This window comes from Carcharhinus amblyrhynchos, chromosome 35 (assembly GCF_965287045.1).
Source record: "Carcharhinus amblyrhynchos chromosome 35, sCarAmb.v2.hapA, whole genome shotgun sequence".
Classification (NCBI taxonomy): Eukaryota; Metazoa; Chordata; class Chondrichthyes; order Carcharhiniformes; family Carcharhinidae; genus Carcharhinus; species Carcharhinus amblyrhynchos.
The window spans coordinates 8,519,047-8,536,681 of record NC_137358.1 but is presented as its reverse complement, the minus strand read 5'-3'; the positions used below and the strand labels follow the sequence as shown (position 1 = coordinate 8,536,681).

Genomic DNA, 17,635 nt, shown 5'->3' with positions numbered 1-17,635 from the left:
TTGGCACCCCATCCACAAACATTCACTCCCTCCTCCACCAACACACAGTGACGGCAGTGTGTATCATCTACAAGATGCACTGCAGGGACTCATCAACCTTCCAAATCCAAGACTGCTACCACCTAGAAGGACAAGGAGAGCAGACACATAGGAACACTACCAAGTGAAAGTTCCTCTCCACCCTGACTTGGATTTCTTTTGCAGTTCCTGCACTGTCGCTGGGATGAAATCCTGGAACTCCTTCCCTAAGATCACTGCAGATGTACCTACATCAAATGAACTGTGGCGGTTCTGTGCTCACGTCTCATGAATGAATTAAAAAAAAATACCATTCCACAATCAAAAAAAACAACTTTCTATTGCTTGTCAAGCTGGGGTCACCCGTGCACGTTGGCATTCAGGATTAACTGGAACACATCACCAACTTCTCCATATTTAGTCAGCAAGTTTGACTGCCTGGTTCGATTCCCAGCTTGGGTCACTGTCTGTGTGGAGTTTGCACATTTACGAGTTTCCTCCAGCTGCTCCAGTTTCGTCCCACAGTCGGAAAGACGTGCTGGTTAGGGTGCATTGACCTGAACAGGTGCCAGAGTGTGGCGACTGGGGGAATTTCACAGCAGCTTCATTACAGTGTTAATGTAAGCCTTACTTGTGACTAATAAATAAAACTTTAACTTTTACCATCAAAGTAATCTTCGGGTATTGTTTTGGAACTGAGGTGGGAGGATGGTTAAGATACTAATCAGCCATAACTTGGATTTGATAACAGCATAGACTGAGGGGCTGAATGGACTACTTTTACGCGCCCAGGACCTCATGAGGTGGATGACAGATAACCATACTTTGTCGTTCAGGTACACAAACTTGCTGCTCTAACTAGAGGACCAAATCTTTTCCAACGTGATCTCTTTAGCTCCCTACTGATTAGCCGGTCAGTGTTAGTAAGACAGCTGTTGATTCGTCAATTGTGTGACATGTGGGCAGTATCCCACTCCCTCCCTCCCCTCCCCCCACCATCCCCCAAGCCCCGAGCAGTTACAAGCAGCCCTGCAACAACAGCCTTTCAATCTTACCTGTGTCCTCGCCTGGCAGTCGAGTCGTGTTGAACATTCGTTCCCACTGTGCTGAACACAGAGGTATGGGGAACCCTGGCAGAGTGCTCTGCGCCCAAACAGAGTGGGAGTGTGGGCGTGTGGCAGGGGGAGGTGGGGGTGGAAACATATGTTGACCCACGGAAGCAGGGTCAAATGTTGGGAGGTGGAAAAAGTCATTTCACGCCATGAACGCACAGGAGTTGGGGGGCGGGAAAGAAAAAAAACGTAAAATAAAAGTTACGAATTAGTTTATCCTCAATTTTGTGACATCATTTTTTTAAAAAAAGCTAAAAAGAGACAAAATTGCAACTCTTTACTTAATATAGCATATCTAAGCTGTTATTCAAAATGAGAGCTCTGGATGGTACAACAGATTGATGAGTTGCCGTACTTGCTGTAAGTTAGTAAGACTCAGAGACCTAGCTTGAGTCCTACTGCCAGAGCCACTAAGTGAAGGGCATAAACTATCCATCACCTTGCTGCACAAGCACTGGGGGCACTTGAAAGCAAGGCCATTATTCGTACGCTCAATTTGAAAAGCAGACAGTTCATGTATCCATAAATCCCCACCTACACGGTGCTCTAATCTCAATGGTACCAATAGGCAGAGAGGAAGAACCAAAGGCTATACAGCCCAGGTTTCACTCCTTTCTATCTGCCCTCAAGTTGGAGACAGGAGGGTGGCATACATGAGGGACCTACAAAGAAAGGTAAGGCGAGTTAAAAAAAAAGCAAATTTAAAAAAATAATGCTGGTAATCAATGAGTTACTTATAGTTAAAACTTTAATGAATTACTGATCACCGTATGATGGTTCTTGCTGGAAAGTATGGGTGGCAGGTGAGGACAGGGCTGGACCTCATTGTCATACAGCCTAGTCAAGCTCACGTTCGAATCAGAACTACACAGAATTTACAGAACAACAACAGATGTATCTGAGCAACTGCTCTGTGCCTGTGTTTAGGGCCTCCTACCCCCTTTCTCCACCTCTGCACAAGACCTTTTGGCTAAGTTCCAGCAGACAGAAACACATCTCAACAGTGCCTCCAGAAGTGAGAAATGATGAAATAAATCCTGAGATTGTTCATGAACTGTACTAAGGTATAAGGGGCAAAGAAGAGTATAATGGAGTTAGGCCAACAGATCCACCATGGTCTCACTGAATGACAGAACAGATGAAAGGGGGTTAAATGACCTCCATCTGTTTCTATGATCCTTTCACTGAAATTCAAAGAGTCATTCCTTCCTAACAGATAGGGCTGGTGGGCCATCTGTTGCAAGGCATCTGTTCTTTAACAAACTGCCAGGAAGCGTGCAACGAAAGGGCACATTCATTCATCCTTTCCACTCTGTCATCCTTCAAGTACATCATCATATCTGGAATGCAGTGCACCCCTCTCACCCGGTTTAGTGCCACTCGTAATGGGGAAGTTATTACAGTGAACTGTCAACCTGTTAAATCCCAGGTCCTAACTCTAGCACCGTTGACGGGCAATCCAATAATGAAACAAAAACAGAAAATGCCTGAAAATCTAAGCAGGTCTGACAGCATCTCTGGAGATAGAATATAGCCAACGTTTTGAGTCTGGATGATTCTTTGTCTGAACTAAAAGCAAAGAAAATCAGAGATTTACACTAAAAGGGTGGGGAGGATCCATAGTTGGACAAAGGGAATGTAAGTGAGGATGAAGAAGGCTGAGAAAGGTGCTAAAAGTGATCAGAATGTATGAATGGCAGAACAGAGGTAGAGATGGTTCAGGCAGTTGCCCTGAAGAAGGGGGAGGGAGCGGTGCAAGTAGTTCAGCAGGAACGCTGAAATGGAAAAATGGAAGTGAGAAAGAAGGATGATAAAAAATGAATGGATGAGATGAAAAGAAGGAACAAAATGAAATAAAATAAATGGAAATGGGGTAAGGTGGAGGGGAGAGTTTGTGCTCTGATGTTGTTGAACTCAATATTCAGTCCAGAAAGCTGTAAAGTGCCCAATCAGAAGGTAAGGTGCTGTTCCTCCGGTCTGCGTTGGGGTTCACTAGAGCATTGCAAAAGGCCAAGGGCAGCATGATGCTCACTACAACTTCTCATTACTGTGAGGATTTGATGGGGGGGGGGGGAGTGATTTTCTCTTTACTACAAGGATTGGGGTGCTTTTATCTTTACTATGAGGGTAAGAGTGGGGGGCTTTTCTCTTTACCATAAGGATAAGGGGGGGGCACTTTTCTCTTTACCATAAGGGTTGGGGGATTTTTTCTTTACTATGAAGGTTCGGGAGCTTTTCTCTTTACTATAAGGGTAAGGGTGGGGGGCTTTTCCCTTTACTATGAGGATTGTAGGGGCTTTTTTCTTTACTATGAGGGTAAGGGTGGGGTCTTTTTTCTTTACTATGAGGGTTGGGGGGCTTTTCTCTTTACTATGAGGGTTTGGAGGGGGGGGCTTTACTCTTTACTATGAGGGTTTCAATAATGAAACACCGGTCTAATTCATAATTTCAAACCGGTGAGATTTACCTACCCCTGCAAGAGCCGATCCAGTCGTCCGATGGATAACACAGATAAAAATATAGGATAACACAGGTTATTCACCGCACAGTAACTGATTGTATTGATACAAACAGGTGGAATTAACATTTCCTGAAAAGCTAGTTTGTAAAGGGAGTATTTAACTGAGCCAAAAAGACCGAGGAAGATCTAGTCCAGTGTGAATGAACATTGCGGGGATGGTATAAGGCTCTTCCGCAATGCTCCTCATGGTTAAACAACCTTGCTTCATATGGTAAAAATGGTCACTGGCAAAAAAAAAAGGAGAGTAGTATTATATTGCCCGGGATTTTCACAAGCAGAGATGGACAGAGGTTGCCCAAACCATCTAGCATGTGGTCCCATACCTGCCTATAATCAGGGTGGGAGTATTACTAGTTCTTAACCAGGCTGGGAGATATGAGCACGAATCTTCTGCTATACAACTGGAAGGAAGGAATAGGGATAAAAACAGGATAATTCCACCCTGCACCTCAGGCAGCTGTAGAGTTTCCTGCTATTTCCTGTTCAAAGTACAAGGTCTGCCCTCCAAACATCTAGTCAGTCATTGAAGTGTGCAAGAATACACCAGTCACACCATTAACTAATGTTATCACAGAGGTTAAGTGCTTACCGGTTGGATTTCCTCATAGGTAAGTCGCCTTCTGTAAAGGAGCAAAGCATGGACTAGATTGCCAGCGCGTGCAGATTGAATTGATGTCGGAGTCACATACAAGAAATCCTGAAGTTGGAAGGTAACAATTATTCCAAGGTAAACAGCATGCTAAATAATTCCACCCACATCACTCTCCTCACCCCCTACCACCACCCCATCATGACTTAGAGACCAGAATGAGCCATAAAACCCACACAGGTTCCCAGTTTCAATATTGGGTCTCATGTTGAGTTAGCTGATTTCAGGTGTGGCATCCAGAGTTACCTCAATTCAAGGAAGTGAAAAAAAAAGCCTAGATTGTCATTCCTGATCACTTAGCCATTGGCGCCCTGCTCTTGTCCCCACTGTTACAAGTCATGTGAGAAAAGGATTAGCGTCAACTATGCCCAAGATCAGCCTGCCAACAGGGCCAACATGAAGAATAGCATGTTGGTAATGACTGCAGTCACTCGTGGGCTATTAGCCCTGAGTACCTGCAAGAACTGGGGAAGGGGCAATAACTGTTCTTGCCAGTCAGCACATAGAAGAACATTCCCTATCCAGCTGGTAATCAACGTTCTCACCAGCAATCCCCAATTCATCTATTCCCTCCTCCTTGTGTCCTACACTTATGTCTGTGGCCCTTCAAGTTTAAACCTACTTCAAACTGAACCCCAAAAATAACATTGATAAGAAATCCTCACCATTGCATAATAGTTGCTGTTGACCATAATTGGCTCACGTCCTTGTAGGTAGACGTACTGTTCCCACCAATCGCTTACCTGGAATGGTGTAATGATATGATGATAAAATAGCTCCAATAGAAATCCTTTTACATTCACTGCATCAAACCCTCCTGTTTGGAGAATCTTTGTTTGCTGCACAAGTCAACTAAAGGAAGAATTTAAAATTTCAGAAGAACAGGACCACCATCTGTACCCACTGCTCAAGGACCACAGGCAGTACGGTGGAACAGTTGTTAGCACTGCTGCCTCACAGTGCCAGGGACCCGGGTTCAATTCCCGGCTTGGGTCACTGTCTGTGTGGAGTTTGCACGCTTCCCCCCCGTGTTTGCATGAGTTCCCTTCGGGTCCAAAGTACAGAGATGTGCAGGTTAGGTGAATTGGTCATGCGGAATTCTCCCTCAGTCTAGCCGAACAGGTGCCAGAGTGTGGCGACTAGGGGATTCTCACAGTAACTTCACTGCAGTGTTAATGTAAGACTACTTATGGCCAATAAATAAACTTTTATTTTAAAGATTAATCTTTGTGGTTGGAATAGTTAACATGTAGCTTAAAAGTAGCCCAACTCATACGAGTATACTTCTTGATCTGTTAGAATTATAGAATGATACAGAACAAAAGGAAATAGTGAGGGACAAGCGCTAACAGTGACTGGTTGGTAAGTTTTAAGATATTATCCCTCCAAATAAAGATAATACTTTATACCAGTATTGAGGAAATCTAAGTATTACATAAATTTACAGCTTAACCAGTTAGACTCTGAACTGTGGACACTGCGATGTACAAAGCAGGGACAAAGTTATGCCCGTTGAAGTGGTGGAGGCTACCTCACTAAATATATTTAAGTCACGGGTAGATAGGTTTCTGATAGACAGGGGAATCAAGGGTTATGGGGAGAAAGCAGGAAAGTGGAACTGATCCACTTCAGATCAGCCATGATCTTATTGAATGGCGGGGCAGGCTCGAAGGGCTAGATGGCCTACTCCTGCTCCTATTTCTTATGTTCTTATGTGACAGTAATAAATCAACTCAAAGTTTGCACACTCTCCCCACGTCTGTGTGCATTTCCTCCAGATTGCTCCAGTTTCCTCTCTCAGTCCAGACATGTGCAGGTTAGCTGGATTGGCTAAATTTCCCCTTTGTGCCCCAATATGTGTGGGTTAGGGGAGATTAGTGGGGTAAATATGTGGGGATTATAGGGACAGGGCCTGGGTCAGAAGACTCGTCAGGGAGGTGGTGCAGGCTTGATGGGCCGAATGGCCTCTATCTGCACTGTAGGAATTCTATGACTCAATTCTATAAGGGGCTCTATATAATATTCTCGACAGGAGCTCTATATAATTCTATAATAAATGTGGGGCACTTCAATTTTCATATTGACTGGATCAAACAAATTGGCAAAGATGGTTTCAAAGACAAATTTGTTGAATGTTTTTGTGACAGATTCCTTGTGCAATATGTTTTGGAACTAACTGGGGATAAAGCTATTTTAAGTTCAGTATTGTGCAATGAAGGAGGGTTAATTAGTTATGAACGTCATAGTAAAAGATCCACTGAGAAATGGCAATCACTATCCAAATGAATTCCACTTTAAGTTAGAAAACAACATACTCCAATCACAGATCAAGATCTTAAAACAACAGCAATACCATAGGCACGAGGAGAGAGTTGGCTCCAGTTGATTAGGTAAACAGACTAAAGGTATGGCAGTTAGCACGGCTGCCTCACAGCACCAGGGACACGGGTTCGATTCCTGGCTTGGGTCACTGTCTGTGCAGAGTCTGCACACTCTTCCCAGTGTCTGCGTAGGTTTCCTCCCACTGTCCGAAACATGTGCTGGTTAAGTGCACTGGCCATGCTAGACTCTCCCTCGGTGTACCCAGGACAGGTGCCCGAGTGTGGCAACCACGGGATTTTCAAAGTCCGCCCTCCACCCACTACAATTCCCATGATGGGCTGGATGGGAAAATTCCCTCCACTGTTTTCCCAGGCTGAGGGAACTAGAACAAGGGGGTACAGTTTCAGGATGAAGGGGCAGGTCATTTACAGCTGAGATGAGGAGAACTTTAATCATTCAAAGGGTTGTGATTCAAAACTGGGGAAGATCTTTGGATTCCCAGGAAATGAAGAGATAAGGGGAGCAGGTGAGAAAGTGGAGTGGATACTGAACAGCAGGTCTTTTTCTGTTCCTATTTCTTATATTTGAACGAGCTATTTTAATTAGGTCCCCAACCCCACTTTCACTATTTTCTTCCATTAATCACGGCGGTAAAGTGGTTAGCACTGCTGCCCCACAAAGCTAGGGACCTGGGTTCAATTCCCAGCTTGGGTCATTGTCTGTGTGGAGTCTGCACATTCTGCCCATGTCTGCATGGGTTTCTTCTGGGTGCTCCGGTTTGCTCCCACAGTCCAAAACATGTGCTGGTTAGGTGCACTGGCTGTGCTAAATTCTCTGTCAGCATACCCAAAAAGGTGCCAGAGTGTGGCAACTAGGGGACTTCCACAGTAACTCCATTGAGGTGTTAATGCAAGACTTGCGACTAATAAAGAAACTTTTTTTTTCCTAATCAAAGAAACAAATGGCAAGGCTCACAACCTAGCTGCAGCCAGTCAAATAAGACCAACTGATTCCACCTCAGTGGCTTCGGTTATTTACTCAAAACAGCCCTATTAGTTTTAATTCCTGGGGGCCCTGGTGTGAAAAATAATAGTTAGATAGCAGTTTTAAAACGCATCAATGAACTAAAATTCAGGATTGAACTCACATAGTTGGTAGCCCACCAGGACTTGAGTTTAAGGTACCATTGCAGCCGAGGTCCCATGTTCCGTTCAAAGTCTTTTGCCAAAGCCTTCATCCGTCGGAAATCCTCATCATTCATCAGAGGCCTCACTGACTCCAAAAACTTGAGGGAGATAAGGAAGAAAACAAAGGGAAAAAAATTCAAAGACACTCCCTTAAGTGTGTTCAATATTCACCAATAAACAGCCTCAGTTAAATGTACAAAAGGCAATGAAGATGAAGGAACGGAAAGATGTGGAAACATTGGAAAGGAGATTTACCAGGATGTTGCCTGGTATGGTGGGAAGGTCTTATGAGGAAAGGCTGAAGGACTTGAGGCTGTTTTCGTTAGATAGAAGAAGATTAAGAGGTGACTTAATAGAGGCTTACAAGATGATCAGAGGATTAGATAGGGTGGACAGTGAGAGCCTTTTTCCTCAGATAGAGATGGTTAGCATGAGGGGACATAGCTTTAAATTGAGGGGTGATAGATATAGGACAGATGTCAGAGGTATGTCCTTTATTCAGAGAATAGTAAGGGTGTGGAATGCCCTGCCTTCAACAGTAGTGCACTCGCCAACAGTAAGGGCAGTTAAATGGTCATTGGATAAACATATGGATTGGAATAGTGTAGGTCAGATGGGCTCTAAATTGGTTTTCACAGGTCGGCGCAACATCGAGGGCCAAAGGGCCTGTAACTGCACTGTAATGTTCTATGACAAAGTCACCGAGGCAAGAAAATAAAAACAGGACACTAAGAAGTAGAAGGTGTAGACCAACGCACCCCCACAAATCTGATACATCATTCAATAGCTAACCTTTTGACTCAACTGCATTTTCCTGCCTGCTCCCCAAATATGTCCATTTCAGCCTTAAATATACTTAACAATGGTGTAATCACAAAACTTCAGAGTACAGAACTCTAAAGGTTTGCAATCATTTGAAAGAATAGGGCCAGAATTCTCCCATCTGTCCCGCCACTGGAATTCTAGCAGGCGGAGGGGCGGATCATGTAAAGGTCCATTGAAGTCGGACAGAAATTTCCAGCTTTCAAGGTGAGCGCAGCTGGAGGATCCTGGCCAGGTTTCTCTGCATTGCTGGATGTTGCCTCTAGGTTCTAGATCCCCCAGTCAGAGGAAACACCCCCCCAGCACTCACCCAGTTAAAACTCTTATTTCACAAACAGGAAAAAGACCATCCAGCTCAGCATTATGTTATAGAATCCATTCAGCCCATTGAGTCTGCACCGACCACAATCCCACCCAAGTCGTAACCCCATAACCCCCATGCATTTACCGTAGCTAACCCCCCGGACACTAAGGGGCAATTTAGCATGGCTAACCCACCTGGACTGTGGGAGGAAATCGGAGCACCAGAAGAAACTCACATTGACACAGGGAGAACATGCAAACTCCACACAGATAGTGACCCAAGACGGGAATCGAACTGGGTCCCTGGCGCTGTGAGGCAGCAGTGCAAACCACTGTGCCACCATGCCACCCCCATGATTATACATGGATCTTCCTCCCTAGTATGTACCATTATCAGGGTGCTTCCCAAATTTACAACCATCTGGAATGACAACTAATGCAAGTGTCTGCATTCTGCTGATGCATCCGCATACTACACACTTCATACACTGCACTGATCTCAATGCAGTACACGCTTATTCTAAATAAACTGCATCCATACCTTGAAATAAACATACTTTAACCTGAAATTTACTATCACCACTTGTCCTTTACTTGAAAAGAACATTAGTAGCTAGTTTTTTTTGCAGGGGAGAGATTCAGTAGAAGGGAACATAAACCAATTTCAAGATGTGCATAGTGCATCACTACAACATAACTAAGGCTGGAATATTGCCAGATTAAAAATGCCACTCAACCAAACAGAAAATCTTAAACTCTAATTTGGCTTTGTCAATATTCTAGGTCCTTATTCCATTAAATGCCAGTTATAGAATCGTAAAATCCTATGTTTCTTCAGAAAGAACTCTTCAAATGCAGACAATAAAAATCTAACAAAACTTACTCCAGCTTATAACTCAAAGAAAGGATTTAAATAAAAAAAACTTCATTACTTCAAATTTGAAAAATGACTCTCCTTGTTGGTGTTGCCTCATTGCTGTACAAATACAGCTGGATAAGGTCATGGGTCTGAAGTTCCAACCACAAGTCTGTGCTAACTTGGTTGACATGTTAACCTCGCCCCAGGCCACTTTCAAGTTCCCCACAATTCCCAACAGGTTCTTATTTATAGTGAGTCAGCCGACCATCATTTCATTCTGAAATTGGTTCCATCATTTACTGAGTTGGCTAATCCTTACAGCTTGTTACCAATGGTCACATTGCATCCAATACAAAGTTGTCACCGGTTACATTCTAACATCCTATAGTGCAAAAGGAGGGCATTCGACCCGTCGAGTCTGCACCACCCACAATTCCACGCAGGCCCTATCCCCATAGCCCCATGCATTTACCCTAGCTAGACTCCCTGATGCTAAGAGGAAATTTAGCATGGCCAATCAGCCTAACCCGCACATCTTTGGACTGCGGGAGGAAACCGGAGCAACCCGAAGAAACCCACATGGATACAGGAGAATATGCAAACTCCGCACAGTGACCCAAGCTAGGAATCAAACATGGCTCCCTGGCGCTGTGAGGCAGCAGTTCTAACCGCTATGCTTCCCCAGTTCCAGCTGTACTTGGTTATGCAACTTGGTGCTGCTCCTCACAAACATGCTGACAAAATCTTATTAATCCCCAAAGGCCAGAGATGAAGATGCTCTCATTAACGATTCCTAGATTCTATACTTGGAGGCTAAGGGTTGTTGTGGGCACTGTGCTCTCGTCCCACAGCCAGTCAAGCTTAAAACTGGCTATTAAAAGCTCTTCAGTCTTACCCTTCTTAAGGTGTCATTTACAGATGGAACAGGTAGACGTGGAAGGGAGTTCTGGAAACTGTATAACATTGGTTTACGTCCTGAGAAGATCTTCACTAGAGTCTAAAAGAGAAATACAAATAAAGTTATTTTTCTTCCTTTCCAGTCTTGGAATCATAGAATGCCTACAATACAGGAGGAAACTATTTGGCCCATTGAGTCTGCAAGAACTCTCTGACAGAGCATCTTGTTCAGGTCCTATCTCCATAATCCCAGGTATTTACCCTACTAATCCCTTATTCTTCGCATCTTGGGGCACTAAGGGGCAATATAGCATGGCTAATCCCCCTAATCTACACATTTTGGGATACTAAGGAGCAATTTAGCATGGCTAATCCCCCTAATCTACACAGTTTGGGACACTAAGGGACAATTTTGCATGGCCAATCCATCTAACCTGCATATTTTTGGACTATGGGAGGAAGCCAGGGCACTTGGAGGAAACACATGCAGACACAGGGAGAATGTACAAATTTCACACAGAGAGTCATCTTAAACCAGAATTGAACCTGGGTCCCTGGCTCTGTGAGGTAGCAGTGGTAACCACTGTGCCACCGTGCCATCATCGTCTTCTCACTTACTTTCCCAAAGAACTGATTCCTTCTGCAGTGTCAGTGTGTGTTCTGGGGATCAACTTGAACCCAAGTATCTAGGTGTTCTTTACACAAGATAAATCAGTATAAGGGGCCATTTGACCCATTGAGTCTGCACGGAGAACTTGGAGGAAACTCATGCAAGCACACGGAGAATGTGCAAACTCCACAGAGAGAGTCATCTAAAGCCGGAATTGAACCTGGGTCCCTGGCTCTGTGAGGAGCAGTGCTAACCACTGTGCTGCCACGGTCTTCTCACATATTTTCCCAAAGGACTGATTCTTTCTGTGGTGCAGATGTGTGTTTTCTAAGGATCAAGTTGAACCCAGTTATATAGCTATTTTTTATATGTAAGATAAGTCAGCCAGTATTGGCAAGCTTTCACCCAAAGTACAGATCGCAAATATGGCTAATCCTGTCTTCCACAAAACTCACCCGTCGCATTCCAATAGTGATCATTAGTGGCAACCCTGAAAGATTTTACTCCTTTCAGTCCAGGGGACTGAGGCCACTGATAACATGCCCACTTCGATCTCAGCGAACGGAGGTCAGACAGGAGTGGGTCCTTCCTGGTTTGGATTCTTTCGACACCTTTGCATTAGTGAAGATGGAGGGTCACCAACATTTTGCAAGTCAGGACAATGCAGCCTGAAAGGTGACTCCTTTCGACTTCTGCTTTTATCCCTTCCTTGTTTCCTCTGTATGAAATTCTTGGCCTTTTGAAAATGATTCTCCTTGTTGGTATTGCCTCATCGCTGGATAAATACAACTGGATAAGATCGTGGGTCTGAAGTTCCAATCACAAGTCCGTGCTAATTTGGTTGACAAGGGCCAGAGCAATGATAAGGGAACTATGATAGCCATGATATTTAATTGGCTCCAGTTCAGTTTCCGGACAACTGATAAGGGGACAGCTTCACAGAAACAGAGAAGATAGGAGCAAGAAGAGGCTATCTGGCCATTTGAGCCTGCTCCACCATCAATAATGATCATGGCTGATCAGCCAAATCAATAGCCTAATCCTGATTTTTCCCCATAACCTTTGATCCCATTTGCCCCAAATGCTATATCCAGCCGCCTCTTGAATGCATTCAAATGTTTTTGCATTCTGTGGGAATGAATTTCATGGGCTCACCACTTTTTGGGTGACGAAATGTCTCTTCATCTCTGGCCTACCCTGAATCCTCAGACTGTGACGCCTGGTTTTGACTACCCCCCCCATCGGGGATATCCTCCCTGAACCTGCCCTGTCTAGTCCTGTTAGAATTTTATAAGTCTCTGTCAACATCTCTATTCAGCAATGGTAATGCTATTGAATGCCAAGAGGCTAGATTCTGTCTTGTTGGAGATGGTCATTGCCTTGTATTTGTCCAGATTTTATTGCACGGGCTGTTTCTTATCAGAATGGAACTGAACATGGTGCAATCATCAGCAAACATCCTCGCTTCCGACTTTCTGGTGGATGAAAGGTCACTGTTGAAACACAGTAAGAAGTCTCACAACACCAGGCTAAAGTCCAACAGGATTATTTGAAATAATGAACTTTTGGAGCGCTGCCCCTTCATCAGGTGCCCTTGTGAGAATGCTGACTGCTTACTCAGGATACAGCATTGCTCCTACATCAGGTGAGTAGACTTGTCACCTGATGAAGGAGCAGCGCTCTGAAAGCTGGTGATTTCAAATAAAACTGTTGGACTTTAACCTGGTATTGTGAGACTTCTTACTGTGCCCACCCAGCAGCTCCACATCACTGTTGAAGCAGTTGAAGATGGTTGGGGCTCAGGCACGACCCCGACCCACTCCTACATTCATGGCCTGGGATGGAGATTAATGATCTCCAATAACCATAACCATCTTCCTTTGTGCTAAATTGCAAGGAAAGAATAGACAAATTTGATTATACTGACTCTAATTGGAATTGGAAGGTTAAGGGGCAATTTGATCAAAGTTTTCAAAAGACGAAAAGTAGGCAGAAAGAAACAATTTCCATTGGTTAGAGTGTCTAGGAATGGAGACAAATTTAAAATTAGAGTCAGACCTCCCAGGGGTGAATTTCGGAAACAATTCTACACACAAAATGGCAAAAGCTTGGAAACTCTCTGCCACAAGTGTCAATTGAAGCCAAATAAATTATTAGTTGTAAATATGGGAATTGAAACAAAAATCTGTCAATCTGAGATTGATTGTATTTTCTCCTCGCAGCACAGTGGCAGCACTGCTGCCTCACAGTGCCAGAGACCCAGGTTCAATTCCAGCCTTGGGTCACTGTCTGTGTGGAGTCTGCACGTTCTCCCTGTGTCTGCGTGGGTTTCCTCCGGGTGCTCCGGTTTCCTCCCACACTCCAAAGATGTGCGGGTCAGGCAGATTGGACACGAAGAGGCAATTTGGCATGGCCAAAGATGTGTAGGTTAGGTGTATTGGCCAAACTGAGTTGTCTCTTAGTGTCCAAAGATGTGTAGGTTAGGTTGATTGGCCATGTTAAATTGCCCCTCAGTGTCAGAGGGATTAGCAGGATAAATACGTGGGGTTATGAGGATAGTTGGGATTGTTGTTGGTGCAGACTTGATGGGCCGAATGGCCTCCTTCTGCACTGTAGGGAATTCTATGATTCAAAGATATTAAAGCTATGGAACAATATAGGAATATGGAGTTCAGTCACAGATCAATCATGATCTCATTAAATAGTAGAACAGGCTTGAGGGGCTAAATTATCTATTCTCATTGGTATTCAACCATGGGTGATACGACAATGTCAGTTCACGATACTGCTCACCCCTGGCCATTTGGACAAGGCGCCAGAGATGCCAGTGGAACTGTATACTGAGCAAGCAGTTTCACAAGAGTAGGTATGGAGACATACAAGGGGAAGAATTACATTTTTAGCAGGAGACTCATGATGCTACAGCACTTACAAACCAGACTTTGGTGGTAGTGGACACCTTGCCATGTTCTTCAAACATCCAGCCGTGATAGGAGAGCAGGGCTTTGAGGATCTGACGCATCACAAAAATCAGTGCCAGCCACAGCCCAGTTGCAAACAGCAGTGCACTGACCAGACTTTGACCCTGATGTGACAAGTATCTTCTGTAAGAGACAAACAAAAGTATGTTAAAGTGTAGCTGTAAAATAAGGAAATTAAAGAATTTTCGGGGAATTCCAATGTACTACGAAGCCAATGAAAAGCTTTAGAAATGTAGTCACTGTTGTTTTGAAGGTAAGCGCAATAGCTAACATGTGTACTACAACCTCTCACAAACAATTCATCCATCTTTGACGGATCAGTTAAAAGGCGGAGAGTGGTTAACACTGCTGCCTCAATTCTGGCCTCGGGTCACTGCCTCTGTGGACTTGACAAGCTCTCTCCATGTTTGCGTGGGTTTCCTCTGGGTGCTCCAATTTCCTCCCACAGTCCAAAAGACGTACAGGTCAGGTTGATTGGCCATACTAAATTGACCCTAATAAGTGGGGATTAACAGTAAATATGTGGGATTATGGGAATAGGATCTGGGTGGGACTGTGGTCAGTGCAGACTTGATGGGCTGAATGGCCTCCTTCTGCACTTTAGTGATTCTATGGCCAGGAGTTTTAAACTTTATAAGTGTCACAATCAGGATTACAACACTGCAATGAAGTTACTGTGTAAATCCCCTTGTCACCATGCTCCAGCATCTGTTCGGGTATACTGAGGGAGAATTTAGCATGGCCAATCCATCCAACCAGCATGCCTTTCAGACTGTATGGGGAAACTATAGCATCTGGAGGAAACCCACGCAGACATGGGGAGAATGTGCACACTCCACACAGACAGTGACCCAAGCTGGGAATTGAACCAGGTCCCTGGCGCTGTGAGGCAGCAGTGCTAACCACTGTGCCGCCCAGGATACCAGAATTATTCTCCAAACAATATCAAGGGATCTTCAGAGTATAGCAGAGTCATAATTTTTTTTATTCATTCATGGGACATGGGCAGTGCTGGTTGGCCAGAATTTATTGCCGATCCAGTTACCCTCAGAGGGCAGTTGAGAGTCAACCACATTGCTATGGTTCTGGAGTCACATGTAGGCCAGACTGGGTAAGCATGGCAGATTTCCTTCCCTAAAGGATATTAGTGAACTGGATGGCCTTTTCCGACAATTGAAAATGGTTTCATGGTTATCATTCTTAATTCCAGATATTCAAATTCAAATTCTGTTATCTGCTGTGGCAAGTTTCGAACTTGGGTCCCCAGAACATTAGCTGAGTTTCCGGATTCATAGTCTAGCGATAATACCACCAAGGCCATTGCCTCCCCATTGGTAGTCCAGAGACCTGGACCAGTAATCCACAAAATAGGAATTCAAATTTTATCATGGCAGTTTGAGAGCTTGAATTCAGGAAAAAATAAATATTGACAATTAAAGCTTAGAAGTGGTCATGAAACTGCTGGTTCACTACTTCAATGGACAGTAATCTCAGGTGGGGTGTAAAACAAGTCTTACGTCCAATCCTATCAGTTTCCTGAATGGCAGATTAGATTAAAACAAACCCTTTTGGTCCCTGTTGCTTTTGTAATGAGTAACTGACTGGCTCGCACTGAAGTTTGCCATTTGCAAAGATTTTTGCCTGGTCAGGATGTGGTGTGGATTACTGAGTAGCTCTCTGTAGTGAGTGCATCTGTCTTCCAAAAGGCCTTTGACAAAGATCCACACTAGACCACCAGTCAAATTCAGAGCATATCTCAGGAGAGGGGAAGAAATTGGTGGTAGGGTAGCGTACAAGTACTTGTCAAAAAGGTTCCTTCCAAGTCGGGGGAAGTGACATATTAAGGGATGCCTTGGAGCCCAGCGCTGGGATTGTTAACTTTACATAAATAGATAAATGAATAAATGTGGAAACTCAATGCAAAGTTGGCAAATTTTCACATCATAAACTAGGAGGGGTAGCAAAATCATAGGTAGAAAGCTTTGGAATGATGGAATGAAATATTTAAGTGGACAGAACAGTGGCAGATGAAATTTTATACAGGAAAATGTACGTAACAGGACAGAGGAATAACAAAAGGTGATACACATTTGTACAGACGCTGCCACTGAGCCAAAGTACAGGACATTGATTCATGGTTACTTTCTAGGGTCTCCCGGTGGCACAGTGGTTAGTGCTGCTGCCTCACAGTGCCAGGGACTCAGGATCGATTCCCGGCCTTGGATCACTGTCTGTGTGAAGTTTGCATACTCTCCCCATGTCTGTGTGGGTTTCTTCCAGGTGCTCCGGTTTCCTCCCACATTCTGAAAGACATGCTGGTTAGGTGCATTGACCCGAACAGGCGCTGGAACATGGCGACTAAGGGATTTTCATAGTAACTTCATTGCAGTGTTAATATGAACCTTGCATGTGACTAATAAAAAAAACTTTACTTTTTTTCTCTTTTCTAATTTCACCCTATACCATCTCTTAGCCACAAGATCAAGTGTGTAGTGTGAGCATGCTTAAGTTTCTAATGTGTCTCTTAAGAGCTGTCTATAGTATAGCATATTCAATCTCTGTAACCTCCTTCAGTCTTCTAGTATATCTTCCAATTCTCTTCATGCATTTAGTGGTACGCTATGGCAGACTTCCATCTGTTTCCATAGCTAGTAATTTCTAGAACAGGTCGCTAGTCTGTCGCCAGAGGCTTATAACTTGAGGGGTGCCACTTTAGGCATGACCAATCAGAAGTCTCTCCTGCTTTTATCACCAGTAGCTGACGTGGACGTTCAGATTGTCAGACTCAATCTGTAATGAACGCACCTTCCTCAGCCATCAAGTCCTGGGTTGTGACTCGAACCCAGAGCTTCTGGCTGAGAGGCAGGGATGCTAACCCCACTGCGCCACAAGACCTCCCGTGTTACTAATAAATCTGCCCTCCTCAAACTCGGGCATTTTGAACAATGTTTATTTCCTCTGCCTCGCCAACAGTGGTCATGCCTTTGGCTGCCAGGGCACTAAGCTCTGGATTTTCCTCCCCAGACGTCTCTGCCTCTCTACTCCCTTCTCCTCACGCCACCTCTCCCCTGTCCTGATATTTCATTGTGTGGCCTAACATTGTTTGATAACATTCTGTGAAAGCACCTTTGGACATTTCAATATGTTATAAACACACACACAGACAAGGTGCTATTGCCACATCCTTACCTTGGTTTCATACCACTCACACTGCACACAGAATTATAGAATCCCAGAATCCCTACAGTGCAGAAGGAGGCCATTCAACCCCTCGCGGACCTGCACCAACAACAATCCCGTCCAGGCCCAATCCCCATAACCCCATGTATTTAACCTGCTAATCCCACTGACATT

General features: G+C 44.3%; 1 protein-coding gene across 5 annotated transcripts in view; it reads right to left on the bottom strand.

Annotated features, from left to right (window-relative positions):
- LOC145361714 (carnitine O-palmitoyltransferase 1, liver isoform-like) overlaps positions 1-17,635 on the bottom strand; it is a 107,641-nt gene that overhangs the window by 46,778 nt on the left and 43,228 nt on the right. For 4 of the 5 annotated variants that reach the window (XM_080217633.1, XM_080217634.1, XM_080217631.1 and 1 more), the window contains exons 4-9: positions 14,233-14,404; positions 10,689-10,790; positions 7,770-7,907; positions 4,966-5,043; positions 4,241-4,348; positions 1,074-1,161 (exon numbers count right to left, since the gene is read on the bottom strand). In XM_080217633.1, the coding sequence (XP_080073759.1) occupies positions 1,074-1,161; positions 4,241-4,348; positions 4,966-5,043; positions 7,770-7,907; positions 10,689-10,790; positions 14,233-14,404 (686 nt within the window). The remainder of the gene's footprint in view (positions 1-1,073; positions 1,162-4,240; positions 4,349-4,965; positions 5,044-7,769; positions 7,908-10,688; positions 10,791-14,232; positions 14,405-17,635) is intronic. The other variant, XM_080217635.1, reaches the window with a different exon arrangement.